This window comes from Euprymna scolopes, chromosome 1, assembly GCF_053919585.1.
Source record: "Euprymna scolopes isolate OS-2025 chromosome 1, ASM5391958v1, whole genome shotgun sequence".
NCBI classification, from domain to species: domain Eukaryota; kingdom Metazoa; phylum Mollusca; class Cephalopoda; order Sepiida; family Sepiolidae; genus Euprymna; species Euprymna scolopes.
Genome location: NC_136482.1, coordinates 144,127,140 through 144,149,178, shown reverse-complemented (window position 1 = coordinate 144,149,178; position 22,039 = coordinate 144,127,140). Strand labels below are relative to the sequence as shown.

Here is a 22,039-nt window from a genome sequence, read left to right as displayed (position 1 = left end):
CTGGTAGTGTCTCTATTTCTATGAATGTCATCTGTTTAATTATGCACTATCTAGTTCCATTTTTTCCTCATAATAATCATCTGATGTGTACATGTAAACCATATGTCATTTAATACTTAACATGAACACAAATAGTTTTACATTTTATTAACAATATTTCTATGATGAAGTATTTAAACCATATATCATTTCATACTTTATAAACACATATAAAGTTTCACATTTTATTTAGAATGTTTACAAGACGAGGTATTAAAATCATGTCCTTTAATACTTTATATGCACACAAATAGTTTCACATTTTTTGACAATATTTCAAAGATGAGGTATTGTTAGTTACAGGATTCAAACTCTTGACTCATCTTTTTTTTTTATTGGTTTTTTATGAAATTGCTACAGGCAAGGCATGAAACCATTAGATGTAAGGAACTAAAAACATAATACTTAAAGGTCAAGACCTAGCCAACAATAAGTATCATATAAATAGATTCTGACCCAGAAATCAGCAACTCTTTGTCAGAAATATCTCTCATGGAATCTGAGGACCAAAAGACAAAATAAGTGAAGAGAGTTATTTTTTATTATCAACATTTCAATAATTGTATTCTCCAGATGCTTTTCATTTTCCAGGAATTATAAATTGAACATTTTTCTTAAATCTGGTGTAGTAGATTAATCCTGTTGCATGTAATGTCTTATATCAGTTAATTGAATTCACAATCTCTTGGTAGAATTCAACTTCAAATATCTCTTTTAGAGCACTATGAAGACTAATTCCTTGATCGCAGCAAATGATCTTGTTGCTGACGTAACTCATCATGTAAACTGTTCGAGTCTCTTTTTCTAGGTGACACATAGCAGTAATGTTTTTCCTCTTCAGTGTTAATTTGTCATGTTGCGTTTCTGATAAATAGCAGTTTTTGTAAACATCGTTATGTTTGGTTTAACATATGTTTTACATGCTTGCACACATTCGACTGCTTTTAAACATTCACTTTCAATGTAACCTATCTCTAGCTAGGTCTTTATTTATCACTTTTTCCCTCGTTTTTTTTATTATACTCCTCCCCCATGTTTTCCTTAGTATTTTCTTACCAACTGACCTTGCTGCTTCAACTATTTTACATCTGCTAACCAAAAAATACTCATCCATTCTTTCAATATAAACATGTCAAAACCCCATCTTCTGCATATGTCCCCCTATACTCTCTAGATTTAGCCTTCCTCATAAGATCTAAATCCTTTTTCCTTTCTGACCTTATTTTACACACCCAATTTCTAATTTTGCTTCACTTTAACCAACATTGGTATCTACAAGGCTATATGTTCAACTAGCCTGGGTGCCTGGCATTGTCCAGGTGTTTGGAGGTGTGTGTTGTTGAGAAAAAAAAAAAAAGTGGTAGTAGGCAGGCAGGCTTGAATCCATGCCGCGAAGGAGGAAAAGAATGTGAAAAAAAAAAATTGACGTCTTTGCTGTTGCATCCATCATCAAACCGAAATAGCGAAGGTTTAAATTAAGGCTAGTCAATCAAAAAGAGGGGATGACTTTCGAAAATATCAGCGAAAAATGCAACCTCTCTTTGTAGAAAAGTGCCCAGTTGAGGGTGAAGGTATTAATGTTTTTAGCCAATTTTTCGATATTTGTCATCCGAAGGGTCGAGCTTCAAAACGATACTGATCTTGTGAAAAATTTTAGGCAGACATACATACATACATAAATTTAAACAGACAAGTGAGATTTATATATGTTCATTAGTAAAGCATAATCTGGATTGAATACTACTTAAAAGTTATGAGTTCATAAAATGTCTGAAGAAATGTAAGAAAATAAATAATACAAGTTATGATATGGAATGAGAATAATTTAATCCAGAAGATAAAATAAAAGGTTCACTTTGAAGTTCCTGGAAAGTTGTAAATACTTCCATATCTGTTTGCAATTTTCATTTAAAAATGAAAATTATAAACATATACATCCATTCCACATCTGCTCACTGAACTCCTCTTTCACATCTAGCCTACCACAAATTATATAATACAGCATAATCATGTTGATACACCGGTTCCCATTAGATCAGCAACATTGAACCTGGTCAGTATTAAAATGGGTGACCATTTGAGAATTCCAGGTACTGTATGTGCTCTCTGCTTATATTGGCATTGTTTCCAGTCATCCTGGACTTCTTGCCACTGGACTCGAGCAGTGCCAGTTCAGATGTCTGGTTGAGGATTGTGCAACTCTTGCCTCATGATTACAGATGCAACTACTTTTACAGGAGATATCCATTGTCTTTTGAGACTGAATGAATGCCTTTACTACAAACTTCAAGAACTTGTAGTGCAGTGCTTAGAGTTACTTGGGAAAATTCAGTTGTAAAAGTGACCTTCTTTTGAGGGTTCAGTGTCAGCGACCTAAAATACAATTGTAAATTACTTAGGGGCTCTATGCAATCATTGCTGATGGAACTTATGTGAATTAAATAAAGGGGTTCATTTGAAATTTCATGCAAATTCCCGAGTTCAACAAGATACACCTGAAGAAGGTCAGAGGTTACATCGACTGAAACATTGTGAAAATGACACCCAAGATGAGAACAGCTTTCCAAAGAATCCAAATACAACAAGCCAATCATATTTCAGATCTGTTCTTTATCAGTTACACATCTCCTTGCTGCATGCATTAATACTTGTCTATAATACCTCTTTCCAAGAAAAAACAAAAATGAAGAAAAATCTTTATTATAAATGTGCCCGTGATGAAAAGAAAATAATGTATGCCAAAAATCATGCAAATTGATTGAGTAGCTTTATTAAAAAAAATATGAAAATCAAATTTTATGGCTAAACGATAATCAACATCTTGTGACACTGTTTTGAAATTCATGATCGATTAACTCCTCCTTAGTATATTCTTCAGAAATAAAGTTTAGAAGTACCCTTGTACATAATCATAATTTGCTTAAAAATTATTTATGAAAATAAATGACTTGATCAATTTACTTGATTTTTGATGTACACTACTTTTTTTCCATCATGGATACGACGTATATCATAAAGATTTTTTAGGTTTTTCTCTATTATACAAACAAAAAAAAAGGAAATTTCAAGTAAAACAAATGGTACGTATGTAATTGTCATATCGTAAATAGTAACATATCCAAAAATTATGGAAAACTATAAGGTGGAAAAATAATTATCAATGAAAAACTCTTTTCGACATAAAATTTATATGTAATTTTGAATTATACAAAATTTATACGTAAATTTATTTATAATTTTGTCCAACATTTTGAATTATGTTTGTCATGTGATGTTAGCAGTAGAATTTAATTATCTTTCCTCTCAATATCTTTTTCGCTTTCTTTCACAAATTTCTTTTTCCATTAATAATTATTTTTCTACCTTTATGGTTTTTTTGTAATTTTTTGATGTGTTACTATTTGAAACCTTACATTTACCTAGGTACCACATGAAATTCAATATTTTTTTCTTTTGTATAATATAGAGGCGCCGATTTTTCTTCTTTTTTTTGGTTTGTCTTAGGGAAGGAATTATGGGCACACCCCCACACATTTTTCATGTCAGGACTACAATGATTCATTAATAAATATTTTAAAAGCGTTCCTTATTAGTTGCATATTTTTTTGTCCTTTTTAACTACAAGCAAAGTGTAGTATCTGTTCTGGTACTACACTTAATCTTTTTCTGTGCTCAGGAGTGAAAAGAAAACCTTCTAGAGTAAGACAATTTTAATTTTACAGAGTTCTCCTTTTTCTGAAGCTAGATTTTCCCAATATTAAAAACTGACCTTGTGTCTGACTCTGTTCTCATGGAAAGGCCAATAAATAGGAACACTATAATGGTATTTTATAAATATCCATACTATCCGAATCTGCTGTTATCAATACATTTCTTATAAGCTCTATCGTTATTTCTATATAAGGCGCTTTACTGAATTTCAATCTCCCCTTCTTATAAGCTATTCACAACAAGATCACGTCTTACTACCACAAATGCAAGGAGCTGTCTTTTCTTCCACTGTGTACATCAAGCAAAATCTTTCCAAAAACGCCCCATCTTTTTTTGTTTGTAATTTAATAAGTTTTATATTTTTTACAAGGGAGTCACCACTTATCAAGGCCTGAAGGCCACTTGAGGATAAAGGCTAAAAACTATAAGGTGGTAGTGTAGTAATTGTTAATGATAAACAATTGATTAGGTAGAATTTAAATTATTTAAGGGGACAGCTCAACAAGAACTTGGTTACATTGGACTTGAAAGCTAGCATATTGTAATCGTCTGGGAAGCAGACCAATGGAACAGTGTTCCACAGGTGGGCCGTTCTAGGAAAGAAGCTTTATTTATGGAACCTGCATTTAGATTTAGGCACAGATAGAAAGTGGGGGAAATTGTTGATAGTGGTTTATTTATTTTTCTCATGTTTTTTTCTTTTGCATTATGCAAGTGTTCTTTGATTGTATTTTCCTTCTTTTGCTTTTTTTTTTTACAGAATTGCAGTGTATTCTTCCTCGACCACAATGAAAAAAGAGATGCTCACAGTTCTCATGAAGAACACCAGCAAAGCGTTCCTAAAAAAAGCATCTGTAAAAGCACCATTGAAAGTGTGATTCTGGAAACAGAGGTCAGTTACATAGAAGTGTCATTTGTCTTTCAAAATAACTGTGTATTTAAAGGGGGGGGAGCAGTAATTTAGTTTTAATCTTCTAATTATTAAAGACAAGAACACAGTATTTGTCTAAAATTTTTAGGTAATTTTAAAAAAATAAAAATAAAAAATGGATAAATAATATATTTTGAAATAAGTGCTTGAGCCTGAGTAATAATTTGAAAACTTTTTTATTCCATTTCAGATTTGGCTCTTCAAATCTGACTTGTTCATTGACACAATTTTATCTTTTAGTCAGTTTACATGCTTGTCTGCCAGATTGCTGGTTTAAATTCACATTTGCCAATGTGCCCATAATAGCCAATAATGAAAAATATTCCATATCTCGGCTAAAAATTATCACCTGAGTATAGTTCAATGTTTATTTGAATAATCATTTAATTATCTACATATACTTCAGGGGTAAGGGGGGGGGAGGGAGCAAATTTCCATATTTGGATATTATTTGGGAAAATAACTGTTTCGATCATAACTTGTCCGAAAATTATCATGTGAGAGTGATTGGGTATGTGCTAGAATAATTAGCAAATTTTCTACAAAACAAAGGAAAAATTATTCTATAAAACTGTTAATATTTTGTGAAAAATTAGCATTTTTTCATTCGAAATTCTGTGCAGTCCAAGTCCAGCAGTTACATTGGTCGAAATGTTGTGAAAATAGCATTCAAGATGAAAATTGTAATCCAAATAATACAATTTTTTTTTTTTTTTTGACATTGATGGTTGATTTTATCATAAATTTTCAAACACTTCATCAGATTTTTGCAAATGTTGGTCTAATGTTTTAAAATCGCTTGATACATAACTTTTAGCAACAAATGACCTTAAGTTTGCAACACATATCAAAAAAAGAAGTATGAACTTATGGTTTTGAGATTTAATAATTATTTCTTTAAACAATTTTTTATGTTATCTTTACATAATTAGTAATGTTGTGATGATTAATCGGAATCGGGAATCTGAAAAATCAACAAATTTGGGGGAGTCAGATCGGAAAAATTGGTGCCTATTTTCCAATGCCAAAACGATTCTCTTGTCTTTTTTATTTTCTTTTGTTTAAAGAAAAATCTTCCATTGCTGGTAATAATGATAAAATAATAAATATTTAATGATTTTAAGATACCAGTAAAGCTAAAATCTATAGATCGTCCTCCACAAATGTAATTTTACATTTAGGAAAATATCTATATATTCAACATGTTTTTTACAGAAATCGGAGAAAATAACAGCTCTATTATTTAATAGTTAACAGCACTAAATATTTAGAGGTTTATAAAGAATCAGAATCGGTAATTGTATCAGAATCGGGAATTTATTACAGAATCAGTAATTGTATCGGAATTGGGAAAAATATTGGAATCGTCCCACCATTAATAACTAGAGCATTTTTATTGCTTATGAGTCAATTTTCTATTGAATATTATATTGTACCTAATATATAGTACTGATTTCTAAAGTAAAAAAAAAAAAACGACGTAAATGCCATCAACTAGAATCAAAGCCAAAACATTTAGCTCTCCTGCCATGTTCCATACTTTTTTAACTATTTACAGTTAGATGAGGAAGATTTAAAATTTATCCACTTTAAGCTATGGATGAATTTGCACATTGTGCAAAAGTAATAGAAATATGTCGGCATGTTGAAATAAACCTTTTGCATTTCAACTTGCCAACATATGTATTATTCAACCATCCAAACAAAGATTTTACTTGTGTATGGTTACTATTTCTTGTTAGTTTCAGTGTTATGTGATCAGTAGTTTAAGAGTCTATCAGTTAAATATTTTCACACAGGCATACACCCACACATACATACATTTATTGTTTTATTTATATAGAACTAGCCTGGGTGCCCGGCATTGCCCGGATATTTGGAGATGTAAAAAAAAAAAAAAGTGGTAATAGGCAGGCAGGCTTGAACCCATGACACGAAGGTGGAAAAGAAAGTGAAATAAAATCTGACGTCTTATCCTTACTCCATGACGCGTCCGGAAGTGTAAAGCATTCAAATTTAACATAGTCAATCAAAAAGATGACTTGCAGAAATAGCGTTGCTTTTAAATCTCCCATGAAAATTGTTTTTAATGTGGGGGAAATCAGCTCTCCCCCAAAAAAGGGGGCACTCTGGCAGTATCCAAATAAATAATAATTGTCTCGGTATGAAGGGTTTCCCCTACATTGACCAAGGACGAATTACAGAACAGATACTACCTGGCTGGAAGGCCAGGCACCAGGCATTTTCAGTCGATTAGTTTTTCTTTATTTATACAAAAAAGACAAACAAACACTTGAAACGACAGCAGGAAGAGAATTTTTTAAAACTCAATCAAAAAAAAAAATAGAGACAATGTCCATTTGCGAATCTGAGATGTTATGATCTAGGAAGTATAAGAAATCTTCTCCTAGAATCTAACTGACGTAAGAACCCCCACTGAAAAAGCCTTTTGTGGACATACACAAACACTCACGCCCATTTTCGCTTTTATATATTAGACTGGGGGAGGGGGCGGCATTGCCCAGGTGTTTGGAGGTGTAAAAGAAAAAAAAAGTTTTGGTAGGCAGATAGACTCAGACCCCAAACCTTGAGGCGAATAGCCTGATAACTTACCGCGACACTACGAAGGCAAAGAAATGAAAATGGTTGAAATTAAACGATTAAAAAGTTAAGCGACAGGTGCATAAATTTAATGAGGTCAAACATCATACCATAGGGCAATGAAATCACGCGCTTAGCTTTGGCTGCAAGCCAGTTTCCCCAAGATTTTGGGGAAAACCAGCTCCCCATGAAAAAGGGAGTGTCCAAATGAATAACAATTACCTGATATGACAAGTTTTCCCGCATTGATCAAAGCTCATTGCTTTCTGGACATCCCCGGTGTGAAAGCCAAGGAACCGACGTCATTTCAATTTAGTTTCACTTTATTTATACTAAAAAAAAAACAAACAAACACGCGACAGAATGGAGTAACGCAAATAATATAAAAGTCAATCAAAATAAATCTAGGGACGACGCCCCTTCGCAAATCATAGATATTATGATCTAGGGAGTATATAAAAAGTTCTAAAACTTAGCAGCCCCCCCCCCCCCCCCCCCCCGGAGAATCCCGGCGAAAAAAAACTTTGCTGCACATACAAAAATGCGTGTGCTTCTTTTGCCTTTTATATATATAGATAATGAAATTGTTGTTCTAATCCTAGGAAAAATATTTGAAATGTTTATGTATATATAATTAAGAAAAACAATATATGCTGTGTAGAGTGATTACTGCTTAAAAATCATCATTTGACAGTATTTTCTAGGAAAAAATGCATGTTAAGATTTTAAAGTATAATTTCTTTATGTATTATTCAATTACAAAGAGCTCGAAATCCTTAAAAAATGAAACTTTTGGCCTAATATTCTCTTTGCTGATTCAGTCTAAATTTAAAAAAACTCATATCTTTAGGCCCTTTGCTGAACTTATGCTGGCTTTTCTATTTACAAACCTTTCTACCTGTATGTCTATCCTTCTATCAATTAATCATTGGGCAAATGGGCATGACAGAACAGGCAAAACGAGTTCAAATCCAATTAAATCTATTATATTCACTTTGATACTTTTATCTGTTACCACATTCAACCAAAGAGTCTATCAGTCATGTGTACAAAGTGTGATGATGTATAGAAGTAAAACCTGGCTAATGAGGTTTGAGGACATGCGTTGCATGAGGAGAAATGATATGAGAATGATACAATGGATGTGTAATGCAAGTCTTAAGACAGGCTTAGTTGTGATGACCCCAGAGGAAGATTAAATCTGGGGAGTGTAGGGAGGTATGTGCAGTAGAGTAGACACCAGTGGTATGTGCCGTGTTGAAAGAATGAAAGTTCTTGGGTTAGATGTTGAGGTAGCAGATTTAGTTCATAGGAGAAAGATAAGGAAAACATGGGAGGAAATGATAAAAATGGACCTAAGGGACAAAGGTATATAGATTACTTTGATATTAATCTTGTCTTAGATTCTTGCATGTATTCTTCAGGATGCTGATAGTGATGAAGAATGGCAATGTATCATTGAGAAGTCAGAGTCAGATGACTATGATGAGAATGCCCTCAGGCTGTTGCAGGATGATCGATTCCAGAGAAAACTTGAGGGCCGTTTGGGTATTGGTCACAAGCAAGTGTTGGATGGTATGTTAGAAGGAGCTGCCCGTTTCAGAACTGCCCTCAGGGTCACTACTCATCTCGTCACCCAAAAATGGTAAGTCTACTTTTTGAAAAATCTCCATTTTAATTCAGAATTTACTTTACAAGCTAATGCCATTTTGAACTGTGATGGAAAACAAAGATGTTTAAGTTTGTGATACACTGACAAAGGTTTTGAAAAGAAATTAGAGATGAGAGAGAAAATAAATTATTGATACAATTTCACATAAGAAGTCATTAAATGGTAATGATTTAAAAGCCACAGCACAACAACACTTTATAATATTCAACTTTTATAGCTGGAATGAATCTTTTTTTGGGAAAACCTTAAAAGGTGTACACATTCTCCAATATTGACAAATTCAAACAGATCTAAAAAGCAGATATATTTACTGCTGATTTCATTCTTAATTTTATAGATCAGTTAGCAAGCCGCCGGGCATTATACTGTCGTAAAATATGCTTAAATATTATATTTTAATTCACACTAGTTTTGTATTAAATTATTATAGAGCCAATTCTCTTTTGATTATTATATTGTACCTAATATATCGTAGTGATTTCAAAAAGTTACAAAAAATGACTTGTGGGCTAGAATAAAAACCAAAACATATCAATCTCCAGCTTTATCCGTTTGAAGAAAAATTAGAACTTGGCAGATGTAAGTCAACTAAATGTGTTATTTGTACACATGTGCAAATATAAACATTTATTCATCAAAGTTAATTCATTTTTCTGTTTCTTATTCATCTTAGCTCAAATGGTAACAACTAAGGTTGAAGCACTATATGTTTGGGTTTCAATTGTTGTTGATGGCATCCAAGTCTTGTTTTTACTTTTGAAATCACAACTATATATTGGGTACAATATAATATATTAGAAGCAATAGAGAATTGAATCTATAATAATGAATACAAAATCTTCATAAATTCAAATATCATATTTAAGCGTATTTTATGACTGGGCAATGCCTGGTGGCTAGCTAGTATTAAATAATTGTATTGTTAGTTTCATCTAAAAAAAATGCATTTTATATTAAAAACGAAGAAGTTAAAATTTTATCTATTTTTTGTAAATTATGATGTCAAGTGTTGGACTATTATTTTTTGTTTCTGTTAAAGAAATGTTTTCTTTTTTTATAGTGATGTTGATTTGATTATGAATTTCTGTAAGTCAGTTTCAATTCCATCCTTTCTGCTTAAGACCATAACAGCCATTCTTGAATGTCTTGATGTACAAAAGGTAAGACAAATGAAATTCGTGCATAACAGGAAAAGCAATGAGAAATGAAAGAGCAAATTTCTTGCAGGGAAAATCAGAAAATTTACTTGTTTTTAGGGAAATGACTTTTCTGGAAGTTGTTTTTTTTTTTTATGCAAATAATTGGATAATTCATGGACATTTCTCTCCATCCCCAATTAAAATAAAAAAATTAAAGTATCTATATATTAATACCATAGTACCTTTTAACATACGTGTGTTACGGTTTCCAGATTATAAATTATCTGATTGGGAGATCCTTTAAAAAAGAAGATAGCAGGTGACAATATACTACGAACATTAAATTATTAATATATAGATATGCTAATTTAATGTTTGTAGTATGTTATCACATTTTATCCCCCTTTTTAATAAATGGTCCTGAATATGACCTAAAACTATATCTGATGGTGATGCCCCACCTAGCGGGCCTTGGGGAGTGTGGAGCCACCCTTGAATTGCCATTGGTCCCAACTATGGGTGAAATAGAATCCCGACTTAAAAAACAAATATACTCCATTAAAAATCGTTCCTCAAAATAATTAGATTAAATAACCTGAAAAAGGTTGATATGCCGTAAAACAAAAACAACCAACCAACCAACCAACTTTTTAATAAATAGAATCTCCCGATCACAGAAGACGCAATGTCAAAAAAAAAAAAAAAAATTAACAAAATGCCACTTTTGGGCTGTGTGTTAAACCCTTCTTGGTCTTCTAGCTAGGATCCAAGGGTAGTATCTGTTCTGTCTAAAGATGATATAATGATGTCATAGGATTTGTGTTCATGCTGGGTGTCCATACAATGGAAATATGTCACAGACTCCTATAAGGATATTGGAGATAAATTGCAATAACCAGATGTATTCTAACACTACATTAACCAGATTACTTAAATAAATAGTTTTGCAGTTTTAACAAAAGGGCTACAATAATATTGCAAGGTCTCCATTCATGCTGAATGTCCACAGAACGCTCAGCAACAATATATTACATATGAAAGGTGGTGCTGTGACATTTCCACAGGTTCCGCTAGTATGTATAAATCTAACATATAAAGTTGTTATGTTGGATTTTCAAATTCAAACCCAAATAGCATTTAAGCTAACAAATCAAAATTTGCTTTTGAGTAGACAATTTTCTTTTGTTATTGTTGTACCATCTACAATTCATTTAAAAAATACTTATTCCAGTTCAGACGACTGCTAATATGAAATATTTTTAATTGACCTAAAAAAAAACAATCAGTGTTTGAGACGTAAAAGAAAACTTTACTGAAATATTTGAATATCTATGTATCGCATGTAGAGATCAAGTGTTAGTCATAGGAAGAGAGTCCTTTGACATCTGAGAACTGCAACTGATGTAAAATGAAGAAAAAAAAAGTAATATATTGCTATTTCGCTATTTCACATGTTTTCACACTGATCTTCGAAACCATATTATTGGCTTTCTTTAACTGTGATTGGCAGTCTGGACTCTCATCTTTACACAACTAGTACTAGCAGTTGTTACATGACTTTCAATTTATTGATTAACTAGAGAATTCTACCATTTATAGAAATGTATGTTTTATACTAACAGTATTTTAGAGGTGAAGGATAACTAATGCATTCGAATATCTATGTATCTCATATAAAGATCAAGTGTTCATTTTACATTGAAGAAGTTGATTTTGGTTGTTTATGTCAAGTTTAAAAATGTTCAAACAAATAACATAATAAAAAAATTAAAGTAACTACACTGCATCCCAGGCAACACTAGATAAGTACAGGTAGTTAACAATAAACCAATTATTTTCAAAGTCCAGATGAAGTTGGTATGTGTGTAGGGGGGTAGTCTCAACACAACTCTTCTAATACTCAAATTAACTTAATTGAATCATATAAAGATTACTTCAAGCTTTTAATTTTTCTATCAGTAGTATTATATATATATATATATATATATATATATATATATATATGTTATATATTAGGTTGTTGCATAAGTTCCTGCCGTTTTTTTTGTTTTTTTTTTCAAGAAAATCAAAGAATTTTAAAAGCAAAAGTAAGTTCATGAGGGACCCAAGCTCCAAGTTTTTGTGTGAATCCCATTGACTGAAGGTAGCGTGAAATTGTCGCAAAATTACACTTCATATTTTTACTCAATTCTCTACATGTCTGATGACCATCTTCCTTCAAAAGAACCCTGAGTTGGTCTTCGTCTATCTTGATTAGTCTTCCAGAATGAGAAGTATCATTGGGGTCAAAATTACTGTTTGAATCTGGTAAACCAATTTTGAACAGTTCTCTCAGATATAGCATTTTCCTCATATACTGCACAAATATCCCTGATCACTTCACTCGCTTTTTGACCTCGAATAAAGGTGAAAAGAAGGAGGTTTCAAAAATGTGATTTTTTTATCTACTTGACAATCCATTTGACGGTTCTGAAAAACAAGAAAAAATTATATGAGCAAAAAGCGATGACCATTATCTTGTAGAACAGAATATGTGCTTTCTAATGATATATATCACTTTGTCAAATATCAAAACATGTTTTAGAACAAAATATTTTTATGAAATGGCAGGAACTTATACGACAACTTGATATATACGAAATTAGAGGTGTCATTATTTTATCTATGAATGTTTTGATAGTTTGGTGTCTAGAACAGCTTGTGTTATCATTCAATGTTATTGATCACAATGAAGACATTTATTTCAAATAAAAGAAAGACATCAGGGAATTCTAGAATTTTGTTGATGATCTCTGCTATTGGAAGTTTAGGTCACTATTCATTGGCAGTATGCTCAAACATCAAATTAGATTCCATAACTCGAATTTATTACTATTATTACTATCTGTATCCCTCTGACTTTGCCTGCAAGACATTTTACTTTTATTTTTATTTTACAAAGGTGAAATGAAATTAAAATAAATGTATAATTCCCAGAAACATATATATTTCTTTAACTTAAAACAATAGCAACTTTGGTTTTCGTTTTTTAATCATGACTTTTGTGAAATGTAAATTGATTGATCTATCTTTTAGTGTATTAAATAATTCAATGAAATTCTTTAAAATTGAGACATTATTCAAACAGTTACTCATGAAGTGACACTTTGGATATATAAAAAATAAATTATTATTTAAATAGTCATTTATTTTTTAAATTATAACTATTATAATTAAATCAGCCATTTTTTTTAAAAATTATAACTTTTTAAATTAATTGGATGAAATTGTTTAAAATAAAAACATTGCAACAAGTTACATTTATTACAAAGATAACTTTTTAAATTAATTGGATGAAATTGTTTAAAATAAAAACATTGCAACAAGTTACATTATTACAAATGGCCATTCCAGTGACTGTGATAAAAATCTATTGATTTTGAAACCTTTAAACTGCCTGAAAGAAATGAAAGTCAAGTATCATAGTTAATTTGTGCTCATAAACAGTATTTCACAAACGAGAATCAAAAATGTTATTTAAATAAGAGTGTAATTTCTAGAAAATTATTTTGAATCACAGTTAAGAAATTACTTTAAAAATTTAAATAAATGTGTAGAAAAAAAAGTTGATGCATTTCAGAGTATAATCAGTCAGAAATAGTATATTTTTTTAAAAACTATTGGTGCATGATGGTCCTTTTCACCATTTTTATATTAGATTTTTTAAAAAAAGTTTTATTGATTGATTGAATTTTTATTGAAGCATTGTTTCGTTTTTATATTAACTGAATAAAAGATATCAATTTCAATTTTAAAATTAAAATTTAATTTATTTATAACACAAGGTTTTGTAATAGCATAGTAGTAAAAGACTATAGCTGTAATAAAAATATTTTATAATTATGAGTAATGTAATTAATATTATGGTTTTCATAATATCAAAATGTGCAAAAATTCATAATAATAATTCATAATATTTAAATGTACACAAATGCACTAAAAACAGTTTTTAATCATATATTTGGCTTACCTCACTCACATTTCCTTATGATATACATGAAGTCTGAAATGCAGAAAACATTCCTTTTTCTTGAAAAGGCCACCATCCGGTGCTCAAAAAATCGCTTAACCTTCCAGGCTGAAAAAAAAAAAAAAATGAAGTGAATTCAACATTCATTTAACTTTTTATATTTTTTGTTTCACTATATATTGTTTCCATAGAATATTTTCTTTTTTCATTTGTTTTCCAATCATATTATATATATATATATATATATATATATATATATATATATATATATATATATATATATATATATATATATATATATATAATTATTTTTTATCCTATGTCAGCAACCTTGGTGCCAGCAGATTTTTAGTGATTTGCTCCTTGCTTTGAAGGGATATTTCAGTTCAGAAATTGGTTGGAGTGATCAGCTTGAAAAAGACAGGTTAGTTTCTTGTGTTTTTGAACCTTTCATAAATTGAATCAAGATTTAATTGTTTGTTAAATTGGAAAGTAAGAATTATAAATAAGTAAAATGCAAGTTGTATTACTGCATTACTGTAGTTAATGCTTTGGTAGGAAATACTAAATTAAATATGTTATTCTATTATTTTGGATGATTAATAAAAAATAAGTTTTAAAACAAAATCGAAAGGATATTGGGTCTGCATTTTAACTAATGTACAGAGTCCTAGGTTACATGATGATGTAATCGTCAACTATTGGTTATGTGGTCACCCATATAAATGTGTGGCTCAGAAGTCAATTTTCTCTTTTCTCCCTGACTATTGAGAAGGAGCTTGTTTGCCAAATATTTTCATTCGTTTCCCTTTTTGGTTTAATTACTGAAGTGACATTATTTAGTCTAGACGAGTTCTTTGACTCATTATTAAACCAGTTCTGGTTTTTACAAGAAATGATGCATCTTCTCCAAGTGATGTTACCTCAAGTAATGGCATGAAGCTTGATAACCCATCAAACTAGAGTAATTCTTGTTCTGGAATCCAGTAAGACCAAGAGACCACAAGAAATGTATACTATAACATCTATAAATTCTCTACCTATATAAAAGCCAGGTATGTCTAATGATGGAGTCCTGTTGCCACATCTGGGCAGGAGCTGCTAGAAGCAGCGTATCTTGCCTTGAGAGAGCTCAAAATAGACTTTGTAACTTAGTGGGGAATGCCCTTTTCTCTTCTCTGCAACCTTTTTCCCACAGAAGAGACATTGCAAGCCTGTCTCTGCTTTATCGTTATTTTCATGACAGGTGCTCATCTGAGCTCCAATCTATGGTCCCCCCTCACTAAATTTTCATGAAAAACACTCATTTAGCCCAAACTACTATCAATAATTTTCCCCCCACTCTTTATCTGTGCCTAAACCTAAATGTAGATTCCATGAACAAAGCTTCTTTCTTAGAACTTCACGCCTGTGTAACTCTCTTCTGTTTGCCTGCTTTCCAGCTGATTACAATTTGATTGTCTTCAAGTCCAATGTAAACAAGTTCTTGATGAACCGTCCCCCTAAGTAATCCAATTTACAAAATTTCCACTACTCACGATTACTACGCTATAATCCCATTGACTACTGTACACCCATTAACCCTTACCCTTGAGTGGTCTCCGGGCCTTGATAAGTGGTGACTCCTATGTAAAAAAAAAAAAAAAATACTGCAACATTTGTCAGTTGGGGAGAGAAAAAATATGTTTTCAACTTCTTTACTAACTCAGTGTTTGGGATGTAAAGGAGAACTTCAATGGAATATTCAAATATCTATGTATCTCTTACAGAGATTAAGTGTTGGCTCCTGGAAAAGGGACCCTTGATTTCTGAAAATTTTGAATAAAGTAAAATGAAACAAAAGAAACTTTGATATGTATGCATATTTTCTTGTATTGTATGCATAAATAAATTCTGTTATATTTTTTATAACTAAATTTATTTTTAATTCTCTTTTGTTTACTGATTTTTATTTATACCTCAGAAGAAATTTATAATACTTATAAGTATATTGAATTAAATTATGGATTAATATTTTGGATATGATCCCATAAACAATTTCTATTCTTATGAAAGAATGTGTTTATGAGATAATGGCATAGCTTAACATTCATACTTTTGTGGTGAATAATTATTACAAAAAGAAAATTTAATTACAGTATAACCTAAATATAAGAAAAATGGATATAAGAGAGATTTTCTCTGGTCCCAAAATAGAGCCTGTGTTAATGTACAATGTAACCCAGATATAAGAACCTCGGATATAAGAGAGCTGTAGAGACCAGAGAAGAAGTCTCTTCTATCCGGGTTACACTGTATAAGAATAATTTGGAACGGTTCAAAAGACCCTTGTAAAAATACTAGAAATTTGAATTATTAGAAGAATTGATATCATACAAATCAAGGCATTTATGAAGGTATATTAAAAAAAAAAAAATACTTAAGTGCAGAAACCAACCTACATAATAAAATAAGACAATCTAACCATAGATAAATAACCATGAGAATAAAATAAAATACAACTGGAAGGGAAAATGTAAACTATTAAAATGAACTCAATAGATCTGAAATTATCTGGATAAAATTTTATGATAGGTTAGAAGAAGATTTTACCCCACCTGAAAATACAGGAATACTTGTTGATATAAACAAGAAATCACTGGTAATGACTGCCGTAAGGACATCAAATGAGTTACAATGATAATGGAATGAAATATTTAAAGTGATTTGCTGTCACTCAAGCTTGCAGGAAAGACACTGAATTTTTTAAGTGAGAAACTAGTGCTTACAACTGATGTGAGAACTCCAAATAAATAGATGATGGTACTACTACTACTACTACTACTACTACTACTACTACTAATTATAATAATAATATGTAAATAAAAATGATAAATATTAATGAAAAAATAAGATGATTTAGGTCTTCAATTTGAACAATTCTGTACAATTCGGTCCAATCCTTATCTTTATTTCTGTAACCAATAGAATAAGTGTGACAGAATGTTGATAAACGTATTCCTTTACTAAAAAAAAGAGGCAAACTTGGATTAATTATTTGTTTGAATTTTTGTAGAAAATTGTGACATAATGAAAGTTTTTCTTAGGCAATTTAGAAGTAAACTAATCTTATTATTTACTCACTTGGTGTTTTCACACGAGTTGATATCAGTGCTCTTTCACTGACAAAAACAAGTAGCATTGTATTTGCTGAATTTTATAGTGACTTTTATTTTTTTATATAGATCTCCATTTTACTTTGCTTTGTTCAATCATCATCGTAACTCTTTTCTTTTTTAATGGAAATTACTCCAGACAAAGCATGAAACCAGTTAATCTAAGGAGTTAAACATATTTACTTCAAGGGTAAAAACTAGCCAATGACAAGTGATAGATTTCAATCCAGAAACCACAAATTCTTTTCTCTTTGTTAGAAACATTGCTCATGGATTGTGCAAACTAAAGAACTCTCTCATCTGTATTATATTTCTCTTAGTCTGTCTGCCTGTCTGTCCATTCCACTTTTTCTTGGAAACTGCTAGGTGAGCTTGTTGAACTTTTGTATAGACCTTTGTGATGATCAGGTGCAGCAAAATAAGTATTGTGGTATTCGTTTAATGTACATTTAGAGACTAATAAGGATTAGTATTTTAATGGAAAAATGAGCACAAATGTAACCATATTCAGCCATCGATTTGGCACAAAGCATTCATTCTAAGCCAACAGGCTATAATTGTTGTTCGCTTTTTAATGAACTAAAAAGTATAGTGTGTGTGTGTATATATATATATATATATATATATATATATATAGCGTGTCAGGAGGTGATGAAAAAAATCCAATAAAGTGCTCCATCGTGGATGTGAGAGCTGAAGATACAATATTTATTATGACACTATATATACATATTTCAACGTTGTACCATTGGTTTCGTTATGCCGAATCGATTTCAGTTTTTCTGTGTCGCTGACGAACTTACGCTGTTTTTTTTTCCAACCTCTTATGGTTGATTCGGTGTAACAAAACCAATGGTATGACCTTGAAATATGTATTATATATAGTGTCATAATAAATATTGTATGTATATACAGTATCGGCCATAATATAAGGAACGGAAAAAAAATTACAATTATTCATGTATATTTAAAAAATTGTGCATGGATTTTTCTGAAATACTCAGAATAAACAAATAGAACCAATGTGTATAAACTAGTACCAAAAAAAATAAATAAAATTACCATTCAATATTGAGAAATATTTTAGTTTTAAATTATATCTGTGGATTCGTCCTGGCCAAAAGATGTTTGAAAGTCGTCGAGCGTTACGACGACAATGTAAGCATTGTTATAAGCGAAGTAAGAAAAGAAAACAACGTTTTAATTAAGCGGGGGGGGGGGGGTAATCAAAACATAAAAAAAACATTAAAAAATCTAACGTAAGGCAAACGAACATGTGAAAAATGGCTTAAATAAGTCTGTTTCGATATTAAAATTTAAAAAATCGGTGGATACCCGGGTGTGGCTAAGAATAAGCGAAGTAAAAAAAAAAAAGAAAAAACCAGGAAAAGCCAAATCACAACGTAATATTAAGGAAAATAAACAAATATTTTACTTGCTTGAAATTTGTAACTTAAATATATTTCAGAGCTAAACTCCATCCTCAGTATGTTTTCTTTCTTTTTTCTCTTCTTCTTTCTTACCATTTTGTAAAGTTGGGGAAAGAAAAGTCTGTTTGTAAAGATCCGAACATTGTTTTCAGCGATTATATTTTGAAATGTTGTAACTGTGTGTTGGCAATGCGAGATTAACGTCAAGCATGTGAGTTCCATTATATATATATGTATAGAAACGTTGATTTAATTTGAATAAAATTTATTATTTGAATATTATTTATTAATTCATTATAGAAACATTGACTTAATTTGAATAAAATAAAAAGAAGAAGAGAAAAAAAGAAAGAAAACAACATACTGAGGATGGAGTTTAGCTCTGAAATATATTTAAATTACAAATTTCAAGCAAGTAAAATATTTGGAATTCCTAATATTACGTTGCGATTTGGCTTTGAAGTGCACTTGATGCATATTTTATTTTGTTCAAATTAAAGCAATGTTTATATAATGGAACTCATACCCTTGACTTTTTAGTATGTTTTTGTTTTATTTTTATTCAATGATTTTGTTATATAATCCATTGTTCACAAAAGATGAATTTATTTTCAGCATTGAAGAATACCAAAATGCAGCCATACAGTTTATTCACATGATTCCAAAGTTGGTGAATCTTAAATTTGATGAAGAGAAGAAAATATATCATCAAACATTTGTGGTAAACATTGATTTTAGTTTTCATCTTCCATAACTCAGAACTATGGCCAAAATATTATGAACATGACAACAACTAAGATGAAGATAATATCCAAAACATTTAATTAATGTAAATAACCAAACATTTCTTCAATATTTTTTCCTTCAGCTCCCAATTAGAATGGTTAATTAAAAAAAGTGTTATATTTTTTGTTTGCAAGACGATCTCACTTAGTTCAAAGAGCAGAATTCAAAATGGGTTCAACTTAAAAAAAATTTTTTATTATTACCATGCCACAACTCTCTTGAGACCATTCTCTACTGTCATCTTGAATGTTGTATCTCAGGGCTCTATGGACAAATTTATCTTTAGTTGGCCTTTGACAACTAAATATTTTCGTTTACTAGCCAAATAGAAAAGTTAGTAGCCAAACCCATATGATTTTTAGAATATGACATCTTCGTTCTGTGACGAGTATGTACATCATAAATATTTTTCTGTATTTTTTTAATAAGTGTAATTTTAAATATACAACAAATTTTGTGTTGATACTTCAAGGTATAAACATTCTGTTTTCTTCAGATGATTTTTTTAAACAGCCTTCATTAAAAAAAAAAAACGAGTATATTGTTCTATTAAACTTTTATTGTTTTAATAATTTAACTTTGTTCATTTTATTAAAAAAAAGTTGAAGTGATATTTTTCACTCAGTAGTGAGCTTTGGAAGATTCTCAGTGAAAGAAATTCAATTGCCAAAAGATAAGCATTTCATTATTTCTAGTCGCCACTTTAAAAAATCACTTGCAATGTAGAGCCCTGTGTTTTTTAATATTTTTGCCATTATTTTTTCTAGTTTTGTTCAGATACTTTTTATTTAATCCATTGTAATGTAAGACAAGAAACGCAAAGGTACCCTTTTTGCACAACCTTGGATGATGACTGAAGAGGCATAACCAAAAACCTACTTGTCGTATGTAATCCTCATCAATCAATGACTGTAAATATATAACTGAGAGAAAAGGGCTATCAATCACACTTCCTTCATATTACACTGGGGAAGGGATGCAGTGGTGAGAGAGTGTGGCAATTCAAAAGGTTAAAGCTATTATAACTTAAAGGTTTGTCAGCAGAGTGCTATGATTGAAAGCCTATGTTTAAATTATTTCTTTTTGTGGTGAATCATTATTCCAGTTTGCAGGATGACTTGACTCAGCAGGCATCTGGTCAGCATATAATGGATTTTAATGAATAAATTATATATTTGATAAAAACCAAAACCAAACCGTTTTCAGCTATACACTCAAATGAAGGCAAGACTTAATACTTTAATTTGACAAAGAAATGATGATTAATGCCTAATGCAACCGGCTTAACCCCCACACAACTTTTATAGTACCCAGAATCTGGTGATGCTTTCCTAAAACGATAAGATTCAACCTCAGAAGATCGCTACATCACAGCAGACTATAATGGTTCCAGCAGAGAATTGTATGATCTACTCTTTGTTTGGATGAACCGACTTTAAAAGACTGAGATATTGAGGATCTAATCATAATGTTGAACCAGGATTATGGAACAGATCTAGATGAATGGCCATTCATAGTTCTATAACAATAATTTCATACAGAGGCATTCCTGTGCCATGATAGTATTATAGCACTAGACTTTACCAAATAGAACCAGAGATAGAACCTGAAGATGGCTAAATATTATGTTGATTGAAACAGTGTGAATATAAAAACCACAATGAAAATAACAGAGCAAAGCATGTAAAAAAAATATTTCATGTTAGAAATATTGTCTTATACTATTCTCATTGTAGTCAAATAAACTGAAAACGATTTTAATGTTTCAAAACTGATCATAATCTTTGTTGTAAAGGATTTGTTTCCTCATTCAAAGTTTTTGTTTTTCTCTTTGTGTGTATCCACAATCTTTTTCCTCAGGAATGAACATTTTATAAGGAAAGGCAACGTTCTTTGTTATACAAAGATATCTATTCATCTTTATGGCTACATTAGAGTTAAATGATTATATTGCACAACAAAAAAATACCCCTAAAATGCTTGAGCAACATCTTCACCCCTTACTCTACACCAACGCTATAATGATACCCAACATGTATTATGCAGTTTACATCGTAAAGGAGACAAAGAATGAAAAGAAGTTCAACTTGCTTTATTTGTTGTACAGCAACATTTATTTCCTCATTCTTTCATTACTGCTGTGACGTCCTTCATGTGATTGTATTTTTGAATGTGCTCTCGAATGTTATCCAGGCTTCTAATGTGATCAACCTCTTGAATGTGCTCTATCCGTTTTATATTTTTCTTTTTCTTAAGTGTGATGTCATTTCGCTCATGGCTTGGTATTTGCATGTAGCTGTCCATGCTATGTTAGACCACTCCAAAATCCATTTTTCATAGCCCTTTCTACCTTTTTTTCTGTCAATCATGTTTTGAAATCCTATCGACTACTGAAACTCTCTATACCTTTCACTGTCCTGGATATAACACAAAACTGTATCCAATGGTGAGACCCCTATTTAAGATTGTTTGAAAAGTATGAAGTCACTTTTTAGTTACCAGATTTACTTTGACCTGGAATGGTCACACCTGGCAAGATCCCACTATAGATTTAACAGAAGTTATC

At 30.9% G+C, this 22,039-nt stretch overlaps 1 protein-coding gene across 2 annotated transcripts in view; it reads left to right on the top strand.

The window, feature by feature from the left end:
• The window catches only part of LOC145276014 (serine/threonine-protein kinase 36-like), a 122,154-nt gene that overhangs the window by 21,137 nt on the left and 78,978 nt on the right, over positions 1-22,039 (top strand). For both annotated transcript variants that reach the window (XM_080127670.1, XM_080127666.1), the window contains 5 exons: positions 4,511-4,642; positions 8,707-8,927; positions 10,015-10,114; positions 14,429-14,526; positions 19,303-19,408. In XM_080127670.1, coding sequence (XP_079983796.1) covers positions 4,511-4,642; positions 8,707-8,927; positions 10,015-10,114; positions 14,429-14,526; positions 19,303-19,408 — 657 coding nt within the window. The remainder of the gene's footprint in view (positions 1-4,510; positions 4,643-8,706; positions 8,928-10,014; positions 10,115-14,428; positions 14,527-19,302; positions 19,409-22,039) is intronic.